Source organism: Cryptotermes secundus, unplaced genomic scaffold (genome assembly GCF_002891405.2).
Source record: "Cryptotermes secundus unplaced genomic scaffold, Csec_1.0 scaffold824, whole genome shotgun sequence".
In the NCBI taxonomy this organism is placed as follows: domain Eukaryota; kingdom Metazoa; phylum Arthropoda; class Insecta; order Blattodea; family Kalotermitidae; genus Cryptotermes; species Cryptotermes secundus.
In genome coordinates, this window is record NW_019727106.1 from 50,925 (window position 1) to 75,607 (window position 24,683).

A 24,683-nucleotide genomic window follows, 5' to 3' on the forward strand; every position below is an offset into this window, starting at 1 on the left:
ACAACACATGAACAACGATAAAAACAAGAAGTGGCCGCTGCAGCACCGTAGATATAGGGCATGTACCCTGAAAAAATTTTAACTAAAAATTTGAAAAAGAAAGAACAGAGATCTTATAGACATTTTAACTTGAATTAAGTTTTAAAAAGTGCTAATTTAAAAATCAAATCGACGCGTGTAGATTAACAAAGATTTTATACAATTAGAAAGACTGGTAATTTTAAATTTTAACAAGCAGTGTAACAGCTACGTGAGTGATACACACCTGATGATGGCCATTTAGGGCCGAAACATGTAGTGTGGAGGAGGAAAAGAAGTAAAAACTACAATAAAATTTGTTGCACTTAAGACGGTATTTATCCATATATACTATAATGTAAACTATCTTAACCTCACTTGTCAGATGACGTTTATGTATTCCCATAGCATGGAAAGTGTTAAATATCATCTTGATTGTGATTTACACTTGTACGTCTTTCAAATACATTGCTGTCTGGTCTCCATGAAAATTCAGAGGTACTGTCTCTCATTACCAGAATAATGTACAGTATATCACATTCCATTTCCAAAATTACTCAGATGTTTTTATAAAATTTTATGCCTGGGAGATTCACATTAAATGTTAAAATTAATTTCCATCCTTGTCTATCTGAACTGTCCTTGTCATGATATGTGATATGTGAAGGAGGATTAAAATCATCATCTCCATTTTGCCATAGTGTCACAAGCTTCCCAATGGCATGTTTGGATATCAGTACATGAACTAATTTAAATATAAAAATATCAGTCTAACACGAGACAAGGAACCAAGGAAAGGAGCTAGGGCTCTGAGTAACTAAGGTCATGAAAGACAGATTTGCAGATGATAGGGCAGCACTACTCTACCAAGAGAGAACATGTTAAGTAATATAAACCAAATAATATTCAGAATTACAGTATGTGAAAATAAAGATAAGGCACAAATATTTTGGAAAAATCAGAAATGAAAACAACATCAAGGAACATGCATATAAAGCCAGAACAGGCTGATACACAATTACTTCCAGCTTCCATGAGGAAAGTTGTAGACCAACAGCAAGCAATAACTGCTCATGACATACAACATATACTCCTGTGGGCCTCCATGGCCTCTTACAGGGATACCTTTACTTTCTTCTTACTAATTAACTTTTCTGCTTCTTCCGCCCCCCCCCCCAACCTCAATTTTCAATGGGATGTTTGTATCTCCACAAAGTGTAAACTCAGGTTTTGGATTGTACAGATAGTTCAGACCTGCATCAGACTTGTATTTTCATTAATTATACATCAAACCCGGTGAGGAACTCAATTGTACAGAAAACACACATGAAAATCTTAACTGGAGAATATCTTTATATTCCTGTTGATTACTGGTACAGAATTGTTTGGCCATATCTATGTTCATACTCATGAGAGAAATTTGCTTTGTAGGTTTTGACTACCCAGATATTTCACATGTTTTCTTTCCTGTGTAGATTGGTGACAGTGTTGTGAGTAAGGCAAGGGAGACACTGGAAAGAGCCATACATCTTGTAGAAGCAACTCCTCGCTGGGGGGCACATGTGGTATATGGGGATACTGACTCCCTGTTTGTGTTGGTCCCTGGTAAGAGTCGAGAGCAGGCTTTCAAGATAGGAGCAGAGATTGCAGAAGCTGTTACTCTAGACAACCCAAAACCAGTGAAATTGAAATTAGAGAAGGTTTATCAGCCATGTATTTTACAGGTGAGGGTTTTAGAACATATTGAGTTGTTTCAAAATTAGGAGTTCATACGTATGCCAACTCATTTTGAAATATGAACTTTCATTGAGATTTATGACTGTGACTCAAGAAACAGTACTTTAACATTATTAGATTAACTATGTATATATATTTATTTATTTGGGTAAGTATGTTGTTCATCCCCCATATGAAAGGCAGCAGTGAGGTGATATTGACTCAGCGTGCCAGAGTCATGATGGTGCTGCTGGAATGCCTTCTGGATGCAGTGAGTAGCCTAGCAAGGCCCAGTTCCAAGGCCACACACCAAGCGGGAGTATGCAGGGTGAGAATAACAGTTCAACCTCCAAGGGCAGTACTTGTTAGGATGGCTGCAGAGTGCCAGCTGTGGAACCTCACTGACAAGGGAATACCCCTGAAATGGCCATGGCAGATTGCAGTGCAGGACTGATTGTACATGGAATGAAGGCTGGAAGTAATAAATTCGAAGGCTCCTCAGAGTGATGAGCCTTAAGGAGGGAACAATTTGACATGACACCGAAATGTCAGAGAAATGTCACAGAAGCATCCATTGCTACACAGTTGCTTGTTAAAACATGTTTCTGCAGCAACATATACTTACAAGAGTGAGTGGCAGCATTTTATAATTGATCCACAACTTGCCAGTACAAAATAGTGTAGTGGGTTTTGTGTGTGTCATGCTACAAATAAGTTTACGCCGTGGTATTTGATATAGCGAATTTATTCCACTCTCTCACCTTACACACACCTTACAATCGTTAACTCTTGCAGTGTTACAATTACTGCTTACACAATGTCTCGGCCGGTACTGGACTGTCTTCTCTGGCGGTTTATAGCAGACTAACTGTGTGAATGCATTCAACCCCGTTTTATAACCTCGGTCGCTGCTATGCAAATGAACCCTCTGTTATAACCATGGAGACTCCTGTTACAACTACAATAGAGTGATTGTTTATTTCCTATGCAACGGTCTATTCTAGCGTTTCCATAGAAGTGATTCTTCTGGATTCCGACACGTTACAATAACATACCAGAGGCAACAATGTCAGAATGCACTGACAGCACAAAACCTATCTGTGTGTCTGTGAAGATGGAACCAGTAATGAACTAGCGAAGAGTGATATAATGGACTGCCACTGATTATAAATACTTGTAGATCAATTAATTATTTGTAAATATGTGTAATTTGTATCTAGTACATTCATTTATTAATCTGAACACTTTGTCTAGTGACTTTCACATGAAAGTATTTTAATTTACTTGCATAACTTGTTCCTCAAGTATACATGCCCCTGCTTTTAAAGAAGTAATTCCAGAGAAGAATAGCTGCTGTAGTTTTTATCGCGATAAAAGTTTGACCAGCACATAATTTTCACTAAAACTTCATTAAACTTAAATCCATTGAAGCAGCATAGTGTGAAGAACTTCAGTCATATTCCACAAAATTGTGTGTTGGGCAGTGTTTATGAAAGGGAATATTCATCTCATTATTCATCAACAAATCTCATGGAGTCCATAGGAGTAAATATCTATATATTGTTGCCTCATCACCTTTATCTTTAATTGCATTTTTCACAATAATTATGCATCAGTCACAATTTTATCAAAGGGAATTTTTTTCCCATTGTTTATCAAGGAATCACTTCATCAGATCTGTAGGTGTTACCATATTTCCACATTGCATTCAACTTTAATCACATTTCTGCAAAAATTATTTAGTAATCAGAATTTTATCAAGAGGAATATTTATCACTGTGTTCATCAGGGAGCCACATTAAGGAGTCCATAGACCCACATATCTATGCCATTTTGCCACATCACATCTATCTGTAATCCCTGTAATCCAAGGACTAAAATTATGCTCTGAAAAGTAATATTAATATATTTTATGAAACACACCTTTCACACATGATTTTTTGATGTAAAAGTGTGCATAAATTACCCAAGTAAATGTGGTAATTCTCAATTCTCAAAGAAATGTTTCTTTACTTACGTACTCATTGAGCTAAGCCCTTCTTGAGGAGCTGCCAATTCTGCAGCTACTCAAGAATTTCCCAGCATTTTATGGAACCCGAAGGTTCATTACCATGTTCTCAAGAGCCATCCACTGGTCCCTATCCTGAGACAGATCAGTCCAATCCATACCAGCCCATCCTATCTCTTTAAGATCCATTTTAATATTGTCCACCCACCTATGCCTTGGTCTTCCCAGTGGTCTCTTTGCTTCTGGCTTTTCCATCACTATCCTCTATGCATTCCTCTTCTCCCCCATTTGTGCTACATGCCCTACCCACCTCATCCTCCTTGACTTGATTATTCTAATTATACAGGGGATGGACAAAAATATGGAAACACCTTGTGAAATGCATGCCTCAATTGAAGTGTTTATTTTAGCGACGTTTGTAGGTGACGCTGTCACATCTGCCCAATACCACTACCTGCACAACCTCCGCAATAAGTTGCAAGCTTCATTTATTGTCGAGACAGTGCTCTGTGCAGTTTTTAGTGCATCATGTCAGAGTTAACAGAATTCGAACACAGGCAAATTGTTGGGGCCTGTATGGCGGGTGCTTCTGTAACCAAGGTACCTGAGGTTTTTGGTGTTTCGCGAGGCACAATATCCAAGATTATGACCACATACAGGAGGACTGGAAAAACCACAACTGTTAAACACCAGCGTGGACAGAAATGTGTGTTAAGTGATCGAGATAGACGAATATTGCATAGGATTGTGACGAAAAATAAGAAGACTACAGCTGCAAAAGTGACTGCTGAACTGAATGGCATGCTCACAAACCCTGTCAGCACCAAAACAATATGAAGGGACCTCCACAAGCAGGGTATTTATGGACGACCTGCAATTCCAAAGCCACTCATCAGTGATCAAAATGCCACCAAGAGGAGAGTGTAGTGCCGAAGTCATAAAACCTGGACTATGGAGCAATGGAAGATGGTCATTTGGTCAGATGAGTCCACCTTCATGCTGTTTCCGACTTCTGGCAGAGTTTACATATGGAGAACGCCATCCCAAGCTTACGATCCAGATTGTTTGCTGCCAAGAGTGAAATGTGGAAGGGTGTCAATCATGATATGAACAGCCATATCATGGTATTCTGTCGAACCCATCGTTACCCTTCAAGGTCATGTCACTGCCAACGACAGTGTGACCATTTTGGGCGACCAGGTCCATCCCATGTTGCAAACTTTGTTCCCCAGTGCTGATGCCATTTACCGAGATGACAATGCCCATGTTTAACACAGCTCACATCATCCAGGACTAGTTTTCTGAGCACGAAGATGAAATGTCATGACTGCCATGGCCCCCACAATCGCCAGATATCAATATTATTGAGCCTTTGTGGTCTGTTTTGGAGAGAAATCTGCGTGTGCACTATCCAGCTCCATCATCATTAACAGAACTTGCCAATGTTTTGCAGGAAGAATGGTACAAGATTCCCTTGCAAATCATACAGGACCTCTATCTCTCCTTTCCAAGGAGACTGCAAGCCAGAGATTTTGCTACACCATATTAGTCACGGTAATGTGTTTTTTGTTGCGTGTTTCCATATTTTTGTACTTGGAGAAGAGTACAAGTTATGAAGCTCCTCATTATGCAGTTTTCTCTAACCTCCTGTCACTTCATCCCTCTTTGGTCCAAATATTCTCCTCAACACCCTGTTCTCAAACACCCTCAGTCTATGTTCCTCCCTTAATGTCAGACCAAGTTTTACACTCATATAGAACCAGAGGCAAAATTATAGTTTTGTATATTGTAATTTATATTTTTTTGGACAGCAGATGAGAAGACAGAAGGTTCTGGACTGAATGGTAGCAAGCATTACCTGATTTCAATCGCCTCTTAATTCCCTTCTGAATCAGGTTTTCATCTATTATTGTTGTTCCCAAATATCTGAACTGTGCCACATTTTCAAAACATCTGTTTCCTGCCTTTATGTCATGAATTTGCCCTGCATTTTGGTGATGAGGCGGCAACGTATACCTCCTTCCAGGTATGGAGGGAAGTTGTGAATATATTGAATAAGCATTCGTGGACAGCCGACAAGGGGTGGTCCTCCAGCTTGGGTGTTGGTTGTGTGGCTAACAACTCCTCACTGTCAAAAGTAATCTTGTTACAGAAGTGCACACAAAACCTTGGACTGGGACAGATCCTCTTAATAAATGATCTAGGCTAAAGAAAATTTACATGAGATTCAATACTTGGAAAGTTAGAAGTATGTACATAGGTCGTACCGAAAGTCATGAGCAGCTTTTTTCTGCATGCAACCTGGGAACAGCAGACGATAGAGAGTATAGTGGTGGGTGGAACCAGCTGTTTTGTTCACCTTGAGTGTCTTGTGACATCAATAGCTTGCATCACATTACCAGTATCACGCCTAACAAAATGGCCAACGATATGTCGTTTAGCCAGCGTGCTGTCATCGAATTTCTTGTGAAAGAGGAAATCCCTGCTGCAGAAATTCACCACAGACTTCAGCGTGCTTATGGAAGTGTGCGCATGGGTGTGAGCAGTGTTCGAAGATGGGTGAAACATTTTAAAGATGGGAACACCAGCATCAAAGATGAGCCTCGGAGCGGTCGTCCTCGAACAGCCTCAACTGAACGCAACAAGGAAAGAGTGGATGACATCATTCAAGATGACAGGCATGTGACTGTGGACACAACAGCCTGAAAACTTGGAATATGGCACAGTGCAGTACAGGAGATGATTGAAAGCTTGGGCTATAGGAAAGTTTGTGCTTGTTGGGTCCCGCGGTTATTGACCGAAGACCACAAAGGTCAGCGAAAAGCCATCACTTCGGAACTGCTGCAGAGATATCGACACGAAAGCGATTATTTTTTGCTCTGTATTGTGACAGGTGACAAAAGCTGGTTTCACCATTTCGAGCCTGAAACAAAACAGCAGAGTATGGAATGGCACCATTTGCATTCTCCATCATAAAAGAAGGCAAACACAGTGCCATCAGCTGTGAAGGTGATGGGCACAGTCTTCTGGGATGCAGAGGGGTTTATTCTGGACAAATTCCTGGAACCTGGGCAAACCATCAGTGCTGCTCATTATGTCCAGAAGCTGCAGAAGCTCCAACGTGCATTGCACGATAAACGTCCAGGACGAAACATCATCATCCTGCATGACAATGCTTGCCCCAATGCCGCTTGCCTCACATTGGAAGCAATTGCAAAGATAGGGTGGGAAGTTCTTCCACACCACTCCTATAGCCCTGATCTGGCACCCTCTGACTACCATCTTTTCAGATTTGTGAAGGATCAGCTGTGTGAACGTTTTAAGACAAGGGAGGCAATTCAGAAAGCAGTGCGTCAGTGTCTTCGGATGGCTGGAATGGAATTTTACAGAAGGGTAATTTTCAAACTCCCAGAACGCGGGGAGAAATGTATACAAAGAAGTGGTGATTATGCGGAAAAATGAAGAAAGGTCTGTATCTTGAGGTGGTGTATTTGTTTTGTCAATAATAAAGCATGATACTTTATAAAAATTTGTTTCTCATGACTTTCAGTACATCCCTCGTATTAAGGTATGCTAATATTTGTATATACATTTTTGTACATTACATTATTTTGAGACTTCTGTATTCCAGAGAAGCACCTTCATTTGTAGTAAGTTTGGATTATATTAGCTTCTGCTGTTTATATCTCTTCAGATATTCCACGTGTCATTACTTCAATAACTCCTATACTATCCTGTGGTATATATTTTGTGTTTCTGTAGACCAAGAAGCGCTATGTTGGATATATGTATGAAAGCCCAGATCAAGAGAAGCCAGTCTATGATGCAAAAGGAATCGAAACTGTTCGTCGAGATGGATGCCCTGCTGTAGCTAAGGTGATATTTAGTTATGTATTAAATCTTGTTTCACCCACTCAGTACCTCTAGTTATAATCTGTAATATTTATCAAGTTAACCTTTAAGAGATGGGACATTTAAATTCCGGTAGTGGTATCAGGACGGAGTTAATTTAAATGCCCGCGATTGTAGAGTAATAAAAATTGTAATCACGTTACTCAAAATGCTGTGATTTCTACAATTTTTGTGATAAACAAACGAAATAAAAGCTGTTTTTATCTAGAAAGAATATAGAATCAGATATTTTAATTTACAGATTTTAGAATCTGTAAAAATTTTTGCACTCATTCCAAAAAAAAAATTCCCAATTTTGAATGTCTGTCCACAAATATGCAGAAAGTTTCTTCACAAAACGTTTCTGCAGTATAAATGCATGCTGCAAGACATCCTCTCTTCCTGTCTTATCTTTCTAAAGGGGAGGAAGCTAATGTTTGTCCTGCACATTCTCCAGTCACGTCGTATCCTTTCTACTATTGCATGAGTGGGGGCAAGTCTTATCGTACTTTGTACTTCAGAAACACTGCATGTTTATATCTCGGGCTAGCCACACAGAGCGGCCTCTCAATCTCATCTTCTTCCATGCAAAATGGAGCTATGTTGGATAGTTCAAATTGCGCTGTTTTATAAGCGTTATGATTCTGTTTACATCTCGGACTAAACACACAGAGCTACCCCCGCAATGCCTTTCACTCTCGTCTGTAATGCATTCTGAATCGGTGTAATTTATGAGCGGCATCTCAATATTGGCTTATTGCATGCGAAATGGGGCCATGGTAGATAGTTGAGATTGCATTGTTTTATAAGTGATGCGATTAGAATTGTCCTTCAGAAACCCTGACTGTGCATATATCGAACTAACCACAAAGAGGTACTGTTCTCACATAGCCCCTCACTACCAGAATGTTCTATCCTAGCGTGTTGTGTTGTGAATAAAACATCACAATTGAAACTAGCCAGCATGGCCTCATATCACTTGGCAGAAGACGAAATTGAGAAGCAGCTGATAATTGACACCGATTCAGACTGTGGTACAGAATATTCTGATAGTGGCGAGGAAATAGCGGGCTCAGAACCCGAAGTCGACGAAGATCCATCATCTTCATCAGCAACCTGGGGACCACCACACCAGCGTGGCAAGAGGAGTGTGAATAATTATTCAAGTGGAGCTGTGGGGTTAAATACCAATGAAGCTCCACACGTGAATAAGGATTCCAGCCCTTTCTGCGTTTTCATGCTATATTTCGCTGGGATTATCCGTCTGCTGGTGGAAGAGACGAACAGGTACTACCATCNCGAAGATCCATCATCTTCATCAGCAACCTGGGGACCACCACACCAGCGTGGCAAGAGGAGTGTGAATAATTATTCAAGTGGAGCTGTGGGGTTAAATACCAATGAAGCTCCACACGTGAATAAGGATTCCAGCCCTTTCTGCGTTTTCATGCTATATTTCGCTGGGATTATCCGTCTGCTGGTGGAAGAGACGAACAGGTACTACCATCAGCACGTAGACAGACGTCAAGACAGACCTTCTCCGTGGCCTAACGTGACCGAATCTGAGATGTTTCTGTTTCTAGGAATAATCATTCAAATGGGACGTGATAATAGAGGCAGACTAAAAGGACTACTGGTCGACTCTAGAACAATTTGCCACACCTTTCTACTCTAAGACAATGAAACGCGGCCGTTTTCTACACATTCTTCGTTTTCTTCATTTTGCAGACAACAGTACGGAAATTGACAGGAATGCCGACAGTTATGACCGACTATGGAAAATTCGGACCATCTTCGACACTCTCAATGATGCATTTGAAAAATATTATAACCCTTCTGAACATTTGGCCATTGACAAAATAATTGTAAAATACAAAGGGTGGGTGGTTTTTAGGCAGTACATTCCTAAGAAACACAAACGTTTCGGAATCGAAATCTTCAAAATTTGTGACACTGCTGGGTATACTTATGACATGAAAGTTTACCTAGGAAAAGACAGGACACGTGCCAGCCAAGACGTGACAGCGATACATGCTACAGTTAGGGACCTATGCAGATGTATTGAGGGCGTAGGTCACAAACTGTACACGAACAATTTCTTTTCTTCACCCTACTTGTTTGACGAACTGATGACAAAGAACATAACGTGCTGTGGGACAGTCAGACCTAATTGGAAGGGCTTGCCTGACGATTTTCAGCGAAGACAATTTCGACTGAAGAAAGGGGACATTCGTGTTAGGGTGAGACAGAACTTGACAGCACTAGTTTGGAAGGACAAACGTGACGTTTACATGCTGACAAATATTCACTCTTCTCCAGCAGAAGGCAGTTTCTGTGATGAGCACAGAAATGCCATCAAGCCAGCAATTGTTGCTAACTACAACAAGCACATGGGTTATGTCGACAAAGCGGACATAATGGCAAACAGTTATAGCATCTGTCGTCGAACCTGGAAATGGACAAATAAATTATTTTTCCATCTCCTGGATCTGACGATTCTGAACAGTTATATCCTGTTGTCATCCTGTGGCGCAAAATTGTTACACAGATAATTTTGTCTCGACCTTGTGCGGAACATGCTGGAGCATGCTGGAAGGGACCCCCCTCGCCGTCAACGGCCCAGGGGTCGAACCCCTGCCGTTTCATCAGGGTCATTTTGAATAGAGGAGGCCAAACAACAGCACTGGCAGACTTCCTCTTCTTCAAAATTGAGGCGTCAAGTGTGCTCTTCATGTGGGAAACGAAGAACCGTCCGGATAAAGTGCGTGAAGTGTGATGTGGGACTCTGCATTTCCGGATGTTTCCAAGATTTCCACACGAAGCCAACATTCCATTAGACGATGCATGTGGGAAGAGAGACAATTTATAAAGCTGGTGACCAAAAATCATGTAAGTAGAAAAAGAATTTATAACTTAAAATTAGATTTTAAAAAGCCGGCTGCACGCGTGGACTGCGCGACGACATATGGCGTCATTTGCCCCCTTGACTTTATTTTAATGATGCCATATGGCGTCGCTCGGCTCTTTAAGGTTAAAGTAATTACTTGTTTTAAAATAATGAAATTTTATGTGTCATTTTTCAGATACTGGAGAAATCTTTGAGACTTGTTTTTGAGACCAAGGATGTGAGTCTAGTCAAGAGTTATGTTTGTCAGCAGTTTACCAAATTATTGCAAGGACGCATCAACATGCAAGATCTGATTTTTGCTCGAGAGTATCGTGGTATGTCAGGTTATAGACCTGGTGCTTGTGTACCTGCTTTAGAGCTGGCAAGGTAAATTATTGCTGTATTAACTATTTATTTCCATGCTGCAAACCCAGCTTCCTTTGGATAGGATTCAGAACTAGTTCCTTCACTATCCACATTCACATATCTCCCTGAAATTCATTTTAATGTTGTCTTCCCAGTTCTGTCATTCACGTTGTTACCAAGATGTTCCTGTCAATTTTGTACATAATTTGTGTTACTGTCATATACCATGCTGTGAGATAACCTTGGAGATGATCACTGTAGCATGTGTAATGTTTTGAGATTCTTGAATAGTAAAGGGTTTTTGGGGTTGGTGTCCGGTATTTTATGCCATATTAAAGCTTTAGTCTTTTGCATCTCTGCTGACTTTAATTTTTTGTTATATTAGGTCCTCATTGACAGGGTCTTGTACAACCTGACATTATTATCACTATATAATGACAGTTTTGACCAAAATTTTACAACCGTTGCAGTTGTTTCCAGATATTTGCCTGAATCACTTTGTTATCAGGCTTGTATTTATGTTCTTCCCACAATGTAGAACATTACATTTCACAGCTGTAAAGAGGTTAATTACGTTTATATTCTTTGATTCTCATGAAATTGTCTGGTCAAAGAACAACAGTGCACACTTAAATTCCACTTCATAAGCAACAGTACCCACACAAGGGTTTAATTAAGTTCAATATAAGATAAATGTCATTACAGTATTGTGTAATACATGGGTTGCCTCCATTTCATCATGGATGGTTTCCATTTGATGTAACAAAGTTTAAACTTAAAAAAATAAAGAAAAGAGTTGTTTAACTAACACAATAGCTGAGAATACAGAATGTGAAAATACATTCCATGTCAGCACTCTTACTACTTGGAATGATCTGTACCTTAAAGCTGAAATTATTTTTCTTCGAAGTTAGTCAAGTTGAGTGACTAAGGCATATCATTTGTTCGCTACCATACACATGTTAGCTGATGTTCTGTATAGAGTCTCACTTTCTCATGCCAAAACATAATAGTTATTCGTTTCAGTAGCCATCTTATGACCTCTGAACATCTGCTGTGTAAATGCTTTTGTTTTAGTTTAAAAATAAAGTTATGGTTAAGACTGCAATGTTGCACAGTATGACAACATGTAAAGTTGTCCCTGTACCTAATTAAGCACTAGGCCATGACGACATATGGGGGAGTGGAAGTATAGCTCCACCAAGCTTGACCTCAGCGCTACACAGTGTGGCCAGGTTCTGTAAGAACTGTGTTCATTAAAAATACAAGACGTGAATTATTTTCAAAATTCCACTCAATATTTTATTCCAAATAATCTCCTTCTAAATCAGTACATAGCTTGAATCGATTGAAAAGTTTTTGAAAACAGTCACAGTACTCCTTTTGTGGAATTGCATTTAAAACTGTGGTAGATTCCCTTTCGATGTCCTAGATGGTGTCGTGATGGTCTCCTTAACTTTTGGGAACAACCAGAAATCTGCTGGAGCCGAATCTGGCGAATACGGAGGATGATCAAGGACTGTGATCCCTTTTCTGGGCAAAAAATTGCGCACGATCTTTGATTCGTGGGGTGGAGCATTGTCGTGGAGGAGCGAGAAGGAAACTTGCTCTTGATATTCAGGTCGATTTCGAAGAATTCTCGCCCACAAACGATTGAGGACTCTGAGATAATAATCAGAATTCACTGGTTGACCTTCTGTCAGAAATTCCTTATGAATAATTCCTTTGGAATAGAAGAAAACGGTTAGCAGTGTCTTTATTCGACTTTTGCATGTGAACTTTCTTTGGTTTCGGCTTCTTTGGGCTCAACCATGCTGCACTCTGCCGCTTTGTGAGAGGCTCATATTGAGAACACCATGTCTCGTCACCAGTAACAATCGATTTTGTAAATTGTCTATCACTTTTGGCCAACTGTAACATGTCTTTGCAGCGTTCCACTCTGGCATGTTTTTCATCGCCTGACAGCACATGCGGTACAAACCACACACTGACCTTCCATTTGCCCAAATCCTCGGTCCAAATTTGATGCACAGTAGTTTTTGGTATTCCCAAAAGCTCCTCGATGAGTCTTGCAGAAACACATTTGTCTGATGCAAGGACTTCAGTCACTTTTTTCACATTTTCTTCAGTGCGACTTGTTCTCAGCTTTGATGCACGTGGAGTGTCTTCAGTGTCCTCCCTGCCATCACAAAATACAGCATACCATCGAAAAATGTTCGAGCAACTCAAACAATCACTACCCTACACACTTTTCATCATTTTGTACGCTTCTCCAGCTGTTTTGCCTAATTTCAAACAAAATTTGATGTTTGCACTCCGTTCAACCACCATTTTCCAACGAGCATCAGAACAGTACTGTTACATTCAAGGTCAGAACACATGATGCAGCGATGCTTGCACTTTGAAATTATAGACAGCCACAGCTGAAACTTGAAGAATCTTAATACCACAACTCATCAACAGATGGCATTGCAGGGCAAAATTTAAAAAAAAATGAGTCCTAACGGATCGTGGACACACAGCATATAGATGGAGGTGTCTGGTTAGCTTCATGCCCTGGCCAATTTACTCCCGCAGTACACCCCAGATAGGAGGCTGGAGGGGCCCCAAAGCTGGTCTGGATGCTGTGGAGGAAAGAAATATTTTCCCCTGGCAGGAATTGAATACCTGCCATCCAGCCCTTTGCTGTACCAACTGAGCTATAGTCTGGCAAATTATTACCAGAGTTTTGGAGAAAACCAGTCCCTCCGTCTTTTGTGTAGGAGAAGATTGAGGCAGTAGTTTCTTCCAGAATGTTGGTAGTCATCTACAAGGCTACACAGTGCTGCATCCCAGAAGACCACAGTCTTAATACAGTATGCATCAAAATGTGGAGTACAGAAACTCGCCCATCTCAGACGTGCATGAGCATTTGTTGACATGGCATAGATCCAGCCGCACGCATTCCCAATAGTGAAAAGGAAGTTGTGTTGTGCAGTTGTTGGAAATGGGTCTCTCGACGGAGGAAAAAGTATTCATAGTTCAGTATTATTTCTGCTAATACTGAAGTAGTCACCAGACAACTTGCTTCCTTGGTTTTGAGAGGCCAGATGTTATTGTCCAGCAACCGCTACATAGTACATGTGTGACGAAATGGTGTGCTGTCTCAGCACACGGTATATTATACCCCTGTTTCATTGAGGAAGAGGAAGGCAATGCTCTCACCATGACCCAAGAACACTACAGGGACATGGTGATCGGACCATTTCTTCAGGAATTGAGAAGGTTCTGTCGTGCAAGAGGTCTTCACATGAATAGACAGTGGTATCAACAGGACGTCTTTTCATTTCAGTACTGTCTTTTTTGGCGCATACTGTACTTCCCTGAGAACCTCAAATATTATAAAGTTGTGACTGATTTAAGGTGAGGTGATTTAAAAGTTGTTAGGTCAGATATTTTTCATACTGTACAAAAATGTCACAATATGCTGTGAGCAACTATTAGAAAAACTGGCACAAATGAATGTATTAAGATATCAGGTGACAAATTTGGCAGTGCACAGTTAAGCACACATCCTGCATTGTGTATGGCAGCAAATGTAATATATTGCTCACTCATCCAGATGCTAACTCTGAAATTTTATCTGTGTGATTTTTTTAATTGTTGTGACTTTATGGGTGATTTGTAACATCAGTATTGACATTAGCATCATTAGATAAATTTACAGGTATAAGTTTTTTTTATTTTTTGTATCTGTTATATTTCTGACCTCTGGATGCCTGAAAAGTGTAAAGGGACTGCCAGAATTCTTTTTATATTGAAGATAAATGGATAAAGTACAGAATTGTTTAAAGTAGAATTATATGATGGCCTGGGTAATGAGAGAGGCAAGGAATGCATACAGAATTTTGATGGCAAAAACTATCTTGAAAAAGTGTCAGAAAGACATGGAATGATAAGAGTAAGATGTGAGGTTTGAGGTTCTGATGGCAGGGACTGTGAAGATTACATGTTCTGGAATGTTACATTGTGTACTTTAGTGGATAGATACCAGTGGTTTTGGAAGCTCCTGATTATAGAGGCAACACATTTTTCGAAAACATCAGTACCTATCTACCAGACTACATGGGGTCATCGCTCAGAAGATAGTTGTGTGGGAGATTAAGATAGATTTTAAGAAGTTAGTTATGAGGGTGGAACTGATTCAGGATTTAATTCAGTGATACAATTTTGTAAGAGTGCTGATTATTAGTTGTGCTTATGATTATATCCTGAAGACATTGTATGGCCTTGGAGACATGTTGAGTAGATCCCACATCTGATTTATATGTGTTAGTGAAGAGAAGAATCCTGCTGTGCCTGCATATAATTATAATATAGCCATCCAGGGCACAGCACATTACTCGCTGACTAAGCTATTATATTTCTATTATAAATAAAATAAGTTCTATTTTGCATTATCAAATGTAACAAAATAATATGATTCTTCCTTATGATTTCAGGCGCTGGTTACAAACTGATAGGCGTGCTGAGCCACGGCAACGTGAAAGAGTACCATATGTCATTGTGAATGGGCCACCAGGGTTACCACTGATTCGCCTGGTTAGGTCACCACTTGACTTACTAGCTGATCCAAGTCTGCGACCCAATGCTACGTACTATATCACAAGGGTTATTATTCCACCACTTGACAGGTGTTTTTCACTTCTTGGGGCTGAAGTGGAGTCATGGTAGTAACATTGAACAGTTCGTTACAAATTTAGAAGATATATTGATGTTGCATATTCTGTTTATTTTTGTAATTCATACCATTGTAGTCTTCTGAATTTAAGGTTCAATTTCAATTTTCCGAAGTCCAGAATACTTGTATCCACTTCTACACATTCACTACCAGTTTCTCAATGGTCAATCTAATGCCCAGTCCAGGGTTTTTAAATGTCAAGGTCCTTTTAATGTATCATTGACCAGCAAAATCTGGAAACACTTCACTTGCAAACCATGACAGTCAGGAATTTGTTTCCATGCATTGCTGTCTGGCTTAAATAGTAGATCTTAATCTGCATATGGGTACATTTCTCTGACCACTTGTCAGACGTGGGAGCAAATAAGGTAAGAGGAGAGGAATTTCTTGAGTACATCTGTGATTGTTCATTCCTCAAAGGGGGCTCTGATTCACAGATTTGGTTCATCTTGAGGCTGAGTTATCTGCTTTTGAAGTTTTCCTCGATTTAACATAAAAAGAAGGTAAATTTCTTTGTGTGCTTAATTAGTTAACCACCACACCAAAAAGGCATATGGGGAAATGAAATTTTTGACCTAGGCACTTGATGGAGGTGAGTGGTCAGCTTTTTGCCTCAAACATTTTATACCCAAGGAATTAGCCCCTGTTACCCATTTGATAGGTGGCTGGTTGAGTCACAGTGCCATGTACATGCTGTGGAGAGGAGAAAAATCTTCTGCCCCTGCAAGGAATCCAACCCAATTTGTCCAGTCTATAGCCCATGACTCTCAACTCTACTATCCCAATTCCCTGTTTTCCTCAATTTGCTGTTGAAATCCATAGTGTCCCAAGTCATGATATCCATTGGTATTTCCACCAGGGTGTATTATCTTACAACAAACCCTCATATCTTCCCAGCTCTCTGAAAGAGAGGCCGTTTATGGCCATCCATTGTTCCCCACTCTCTTTTCTATCTCCCAGGACTTATATATTATTGAGAATAATTCAGTTTACAGTTTTGGCAGAGACAATTTAGCCATTTTCAGGATTTATGACAGGCCTTTGCAAGTGCTGGTATCAGCATTCCCACTATATTTCATGCTGTCACTCTTTTACCTCACTTTCTCCAACCCCCATGACAAGATTTCAGGGCTGATTTTTGATAAAAATGGTCATTTTTTTTATTAAGTTACAACCTACTTGTGTTTATTTTTAAGTCTTATGTTTTAACCATCACATTATTTCTGACTATATTCCACATGTTTCAACCATAAATAGGTACCATCAAGTGAAATACATAAATAATCCAGAAGTAGCTAAGTTGTAATTACATTTTTTTTAAAAAAGAACATATAAATATGTGGAGAAAATAATGCATAATGTCAGATGTGGCTTAATTTTATATGGACGCAACTGTAAAATTGACAGTATTTCTTTGTTAATATCATTGTTTAACTTAACCCTCCCTTATATGTGGGGAAGTCACAAAATTTTAATTATCACCCAGAGAAAACAGAGACACAGGTAGAAGAAACTGTATGTGAGTTAGTCCTTCTCTACTTATGCCCCCTGCAAGGCGACACATTTTCCCCAACGATGCATTACCTGCTGGATACTTTGATCATAGAAGGTCTCATTTTGACTTTTTAGGAAGTCCTCCACTGCAGAAATTATGTCTCTGTCTTTGAATCGCTAACCACGAAGTGGCAGAAGTCACTCGGTGCCATGTCTAGCGGATGAGGTAGAATTTCATATCCCAAACTGGCAGCAAATGTTGTCATAGCATGAGCCAGTGCATTGTTGTGAAGAAGTCACACACCTTTTCCCAGCATTCCACATCACTTTTTCTTGTTTTCCTCCCTTAATTTTCTCAGAAGATTCTGGTAGTACTCGCCAGCGAAACTGACGCCCTTTTCTCGTAGTCGGTCATGATGACACCCTGCCGATCCCAAAACATGCTGAACGTCACCTTTCCTGACGATGGCTGGGATTTGGCCTTCTTTCGTGGTGGCGAGTTTGCATGTATCCACTGCTTGCTCATTTGCTTTGTTTCACGGTCATAATGATACACCCAACATTCATCCATCATGATGAGGCAGTCAAAAAATTCCACCTTTTTGTCTTGACACATCTGCAAAAGTTTCTTTGCCACATCCATCCATTGCTGTTTTTCAACTGGTATCAACAATCGTGGCACCCAATGCGCAGCGACCTTTGTCATGTGTAACTCGTCTTGGATGATGCTGAAAACCGACCCATGGCTAGTGCAGACCTCATGTTCAATAGCTTTGATATTTATCCACCTATTGCATAGGATCAGAGCTTTCCACATGTGCCACAATTCCCGTTTCCATGGCGAGAGATGGTTTTCCACTTCGGGGTTCATTTTTGAGGTTTGTTTGTCCACAATGAAAGCACCTCTTCTGCCTGATCACCGTGTCATATGATGGTACACCTTCCTGATACACAGTGGTCATCTGGTCATTGATCTCCCTTGCAAATGCATGGGCACAAGCCTCCACTTTCTCATCCGACGTCACCATTTTGCTTCTGCCCCTTCCGATGGCTCCCTCTGTCCACTTGACATGGGAAAATTTTACTCTTCAGCAAGCTCAGGAAATGGGCTATCTCCTATATTGAACAATATTTTGGAATTATGATTTTCTCATGGTGGTAATTTAAACATGACTTTCCATCGTATTTTTTCAAATCAACCCCAGCTACTTACCAAACAAAGGAGCACAGGAATACTATCTGTATATTATAGCAGACTAGCATACAGCATACGGTTATAGTTCACCATGGGTTGATTGGTAGAAACTGCACATGGAAGATAAAAATTTGTAAGACAGGAATGTGAGGTTCCCAATTAGATAATAAATTTGAACTACATAAAACTTCATAAATGACTAATAACTCAGAGACAGACAGGTATGCTCAGTGTTATTGTTTCACTAAGAGTGATGTGATCAAATTCATTATTTTCTCCACACATTTAAAAATGTAATGTTTTAACAAAATGTTTGCTTTTGGCTTATTTGTATATGTCATATGGGTGATTACCATTTACGGTCAAAACATATCATATGTAGATTCTAAAGGGTTCTGACAATGGTGGATGACACACACAATTACTGGGGTTTTGTACTTTTTCCGTCCTTAGAAAGAGCTATCTCAATCACTTTCTAACGGGCTCAAATGAGTAGGTGTCTTCCTTTCTCACCTGAAGACGAAAACATCCAGTTTCTGAAAAGTGTCCTCTATTACCTAGAATTCCGGACGATGGAAAAAGTTAAAGAACCCAGTAATTCTGTATATCATGTGTAGTTAGAAATAAGAAACAGAGTTTTTTTAACATAAATTTTACTTCTTCCATATCCTGTCCAAATCGTTATTCCCATATCATTCTAAAATGTTTATGCTGCCTGCTACATTAGGTTTTAATAGATTCAGAAGATTCATATTAAGTTCTGTAACTATGAGAACCGGCATAAATCAGTAGCAAATTGGAACATTAATTCTCCTCAGAGTAAATTTTTCATGATTATGATAGATACATGCAAATCTCAAATTTTTTAGATCAGGTTCAGAAAAAATTTCTTGCTCTTAGCATGAACACTGATTTATTATTCTTGAATGCTGAAAATGTTATGATGACTGCTTTCTCTTTGCACATCAGAAGATACTGGTATCATAGTTCCTGAAATGAGAGAATTTTTTCCACATTTTAAGGGTTACAACACTATGAGGTGTGATCATGAATTTGAATGCTTTTATGCATTAGATGTCATTAATTCATTTTAAGCATTTAGCTTGTTCATAGCACAGTTTTCATTATTGTGCCATCTGAGTAGCAATTGAGAAAAATTGTTTTGGTATGCTACCAACCGCTACATCATTGCCCAAAGTACAAAGTTACAAAAGAATCTCTAATTCACTGGTTTACATCACAAGACTCTGTGCCAGCACAATTGCTGCTGGACATGAAAATGGCATATCATACCAAGAAAAAGTAGTGCTGGTGTGTTGCAGTTCTCAGGCATCATGGTTATGATTCATTCTTTAAGATATAATAAATAACAACAGCAGAAAACAGAACTTTCAGCACTTGTCGAACAAACAAACAAACAAACAAGTGTAAATGGCAAGGAAATACCATTTCCCTATGTCAGACATCTGATGTTGGAAACAACAGAAACCAGAACTTTCAGCACATGTGTGTGAAAATTGTCTATTGTACAGATATAAGACAATGAAATGTCAGTTTTTGCAACATCGTCTAACCTATAACATAGATTGTCGAGAGCCTCCTGCAGCCAGAATTCAAATGGCCCTAAGTACTTAAAGTTGCAGACTTTGAGAAAAACTACATATTTTCTGTTCTATGCAATATAGAAATATGGACTAAAAACAGCCTGAAAAATAGTTACATGTTCGACATATACACAAAGAGCAATTTTTACAAATGAAAATATACTGTGATTATTTTATTATAAAATGCAAAATATCATCTTTATTATATATATTATGAAATTCCAAAGGGCTTACTTCAGACATGTTGATTTTGTAAAAAGATAATCACTATATACAATAATCCTTTGTTCAAACTGTACACGAGTATGAACCACGTCACTTCACAGTTTATGATAACTCCATTCAGTGCTCACACCCTGACGTGGTTGTGCCACTGGTCGAAGCAGGCCTGAACACACAGACCAACCACATTTTTTGTAATAGAAGAGGGTGTTCCTGGTTTTCTTATTTAGACACGGCGTCTTTTTTCTTTTTGGATGGCCAGTGTTGCGAATTTTTCACCTCTTGTCGAATCACTTGGGCCCCACATGAACTTGGCCACCCCCGAGAAACGCCACTGACCGTGGTATTCACCTCATATGACTGTACAATCAAATCTCACACTATGAATTTGTGGAATTTTTTATGTGTCATTTTCCACCACACAACTTGTGCAATAGATAGGCATTAAGAATAGTCATGCCTAGAAGGTGGCAAAACAGTTTCTTTACCGATTTCCGTGTCCTCCAAGCAATTGCATAACCATTCACCATCCTGTGTGATTTATCCACAAAGCCTATATGTTGTCTCTCTACTGAGAGAAAACAAAAATTTTTTATAAATAAAACTTGACAATTTGACACTGACTTTCTGACTGATAATTCGCCACTGAAAACCAATCCTTGAAAATGACCCACTTCCTTGCAAGTCCAAGAAGCACTAATCTGCATGGTCAGATGAATATTTACTTCTTAGTTCTCAGAAGAAAGCTGTGCTCTATTTGGCTGGCCCCATCATGAACATTCATATTTAAACGTAAATACTATCCAAACCAATTCCATGATAAATGATTTCATTATTGCTCAGAGCTAACAAATGAACCACTGACTTGACCTTGCATGGGTTTGTTGTTGTTTCAACCTGAAGATCAAACTGTCAGCACTCCCAAAGAGAGCACATGTACTGCATTTGATAAATCTAACATTCAGCCACAGTGGAATGTTACTTGCTGTTAGATACATCTAACATTCGTATATTAAAAGTTAATGAGAGATTGAGATTTCAAGTCCACCTCTGAGTGTAGTGTACAAACGAGGAACAGGTCTTCTGTAGAGCAAAGTTCACTTTGCAGGAAGTTACTATCACTGTTGAATTAGTGGCGATGAAATTCGGGTGTATTCTATATGCCATTCAGTTACACCATCGTTGATGTAGGTGCAAAATCTGTAGTTCTGAAAACATCATCTGGTAGTGTTATGTCCTGTTTGTGTGACACTTACAAGTGAAAGTGGAAGGGTTATGTCACAGACGTTCTTATTATTTCACTCACAACATATTTTGGCCCAGATAGTCATCATTAGGTGATTTATGAGGAACATACAAATGAATATAAAAACTACCAACCTACATTGACTAACAAATTTATACTAGCATTGTAGTTTTTATATGTATTCCTAAAAATCATCCATTGATAACCTTTTGGGCCAAAATATATTGTCAGTGTAATAATAAAAAAATCTATTTGTATGATGGTAACCTCTCCATTTTTATTCAAAAAACATCAGGCACTGAAAAGACATGAGTTCTATAGTGCTGACTGAATTGGAAAGTTCAGCCTATGGAGCTGATAGTCATGTGTCAAACTAATGGATGGTAAACTAAGTTAACTCACGAGGAACAGGAGACCTGGAGTGTTGTTGAGAAAACAAGGAATGCTTCTAAATGGAATTGAAAGTAATTTCGCATTAGACATCAGATCTGTGCTTCATGCAATGAATACTAAGTCTTCTGGTCATGCCTGAAGGGATGACATAACTGTACTTTCTAATGAAGAAGTCTTTTAAGGATCTTTCAAAGCAAAGAGGCCCAGTGTGGAACTGCTGTGCCAGTGGATCAAGGCCACAGAAGTGATAATTGATTTAGAAAGTGCTGTGTATCTGATGAAATTGTTAGAAGGGAGAATGTGGAAGAGATTGGGAATCTTGGCAGTAAACATCAGAATCTGAGACAAAATGGAAATTGTGAAGGCACTCAAACTGAGACGGATGGTTAACAGATTTAGACTATTGAAGCTGAATAAAGGCTGGTAACTTGGAAACTAACTCAGTAAATCTCATGTGTAATATGCTTTTTGATATTTATATTCTTTCACACATTTGTAGTAAGTGAAAGAAATTAATTTATAAAATTACATTTTCTGCTCAGACATGATTTGTATTGCAGAATAATTTTGCATTTTGATCTATTATACGATTTTGAGTCTCAAAAATTTTCCAGGTTCTGCTCTCAAACTCATCTCAGACTGAAGTCATTCTTATACATGCCAAGATTATGTTAGTATAATCAGATTCTTCACAGACAGGAGAAACCATGGTTCCTAATTTTGTTCCCTCTGTGCTTAATATACCCAATCACATAGTGCATATTTCGATTATTAATTCCTGCATTATTTTAATTTAAAAATCTAACTTAATTTATGTATTTAGGTATGCTGATATGCCACGGAAATGTGTAACAAACCTGCCTACAGCTCCGCCCTCTGGACTCAAGAAGTGCACTATTTCACAGTATTTCATCACAATGAATTGCACAGTATGTAACCAACCAACAGATTCTGGCATCTGCCTGAACTGTCAGCAACAGACTCAGCATGTGGCTGTTGTCTTGGCAAACAAGATCCGAATATGGGAGAGGACATACACCAACATTACAAAGGTATGTTCAGCAGATTTGTATGAAGTGTATGTATGATACAGTAAAAGTCCAATATGGATACATCTGTGACAAAGTTCTTTTCGCATTTATTTTTTATGCACTTTAAATTTAATTATATAAGGCATGGCAGTACTCTCCAGTTTTAACAGGAGTAGTTTCTCAGAATTTCAAGTCAAATGAGTATTTTTCTTTCATCTGTGAATGAGTGCATTTTCAAACATACATTTAGCAATGTTGGTGCACTGTGCAATGCATCAGGTGCAGCCATGCCATTCACCATCCAGTAGGACCAGTCTTTCCTCTATCAGCATCTAGTTATTCCATGTGAAAAGAGAAACAGTACTTAATGATATGCATACCATTTCATGTAGGAATTGTAGTAATGAGTCAACATAAGTAGCATCTAGTGACATGCACTGTCAAATGTTGAGTACTCGTAAAGCAGAATGTAACTGTCAATTCTCTTTATATAGTATATGAAGCCAGAGAAGAAGTAGTCAGTAATGATGGCTTGTGTAATGCATGCTCTTCTGTTGGCTATAAACTTTCTGACATTTATAAAGCAATGCCGATTTTCGCTCTTCCCAATAACTAGTGGCTGGAATTTATTGGTCCCATCAGCATTGCAGGCTAACAGAATCATTATCAGTAGATGAGTGTTTACACCATCCAAATGAAACATTTTTTTCTTTCCTTCTGTCCTTTGTATATTCTTCTGCAACATGTTTCAACCTCACACAGCCAACTTCAGTGATAGTTACTCTTACTAAAATTGTTGCACTGTCACTTCAGTCTACTTGCACGTGGAATGAATTGTTACTTTCAATAAAAATCCTCTAAAACCCATAAAAATGCTGATACCTCCTGATTTTCAGCAGTGCACATTGCAAACTGTATGTGATATCTGTAATATATGATAATTGTATTGTGTTAATATATTTGGCAGGAATGTGTTCTGTGCAAGGCATTAATGTTCTCTTGTGTTATATATCTTTCATGTACTTACATTTTTTCTGTGGTGCAGATAGCAGGGCATGTAGGATAGATGGAAAGAATAAAAATGTTGCATCTGGATGGTGTGAACACTTATGCACTGAAAATTAATAGTAATGCAAAAGAATGCTGAAGTTCCCTGACTAGGTCAAAAACGAAATATTGACTTAACTTACTCAATTTTAGCTGCTGTCTCCTTCAGAATAGCCTCCTTTGGAACATATACAGCAATCCCATCATTTTTTCCATGCTTCAAAAGCTCCATGGATGTAATTTTCCCTAATGCAGTCAAGTACCACATGGATTTCCCTTTGGATATCAGGCATTGTTTCAAAACGTTTTTCCTTTAGTTACATTTTCAATTTGGGAAACAAAGCAAAATCACATGGGGGCTGAGTGCGGCGAATAGGGAGGATGGGGAATGATAACCATGTTGTTGTTAGTCACAAGCTCTGTGGTTTTCAGGGACGTGTTGGTGGGCACATTGTCTTGATAAAGGAACCAGTTGTGACTGCGCCAAAATTCCAGTCTTTTTCATCGCACATTTTCTCTCAAGAGTCTCAACACATAACGGTGAAAGTTAAAAGTCAGAATATTATATTTCAGCATCCTGTTACACTCACACAATATATATGGATAAATACCGTCTTAAGTGCAACAAATTTTATTGTAGTTTTTACTTCTTTTCCTCCTCCACACTACATGTTTCGGCCCTAAATGGCCATCATCAGGTGTGTATCACTCACGTAGCTGTTACACTGCTTGTTAAAATTAAAAATTACCAGTCTTTCTAATTGTATAAAATCTTTGTTAATCTACACGTGTCGATTTGATTTTTAAATTAGCACTTTTTAAAACTTAATTCAAGTTAAAATGTC

At 39.0% G+C, this 24,683-nt stretch overlaps 1 protein-coding gene across 1 annotated transcript in view; it reads left to right on the forward strand.

Moving 5' to 3' along the window:
• The window catches only part of LOC111864487 (DNA polymerase zeta catalytic subunit), a 78,633-nt gene that overhangs the window by 47,668 nt on the left and 6,282 nt on the right, over nucleotides 1–24,683 (forward strand). The window contains exons 6-10 of the mRNA XM_033751452.1: nucleotides 1,494–1,742; nucleotides 7,505–7,618; nucleotides 10,717–10,907; nucleotides 15,368–15,595; nucleotides 22,584–22,812. Of these exons, the coding sequence (XP_033607343.1) occupies nucleotides 1,494–1,742; nucleotides 7,505–7,618; nucleotides 10,717–10,907; nucleotides 15,368–15,595; nucleotides 22,584–22,812 (1,011 nt within the window). The remainder of the gene's footprint in view (nucleotides 1–1,493; nucleotides 1,743–7,504; nucleotides 7,619–10,716; nucleotides 10,908–15,367; nucleotides 15,596–22,583; nucleotides 22,813–24,683) is intronic.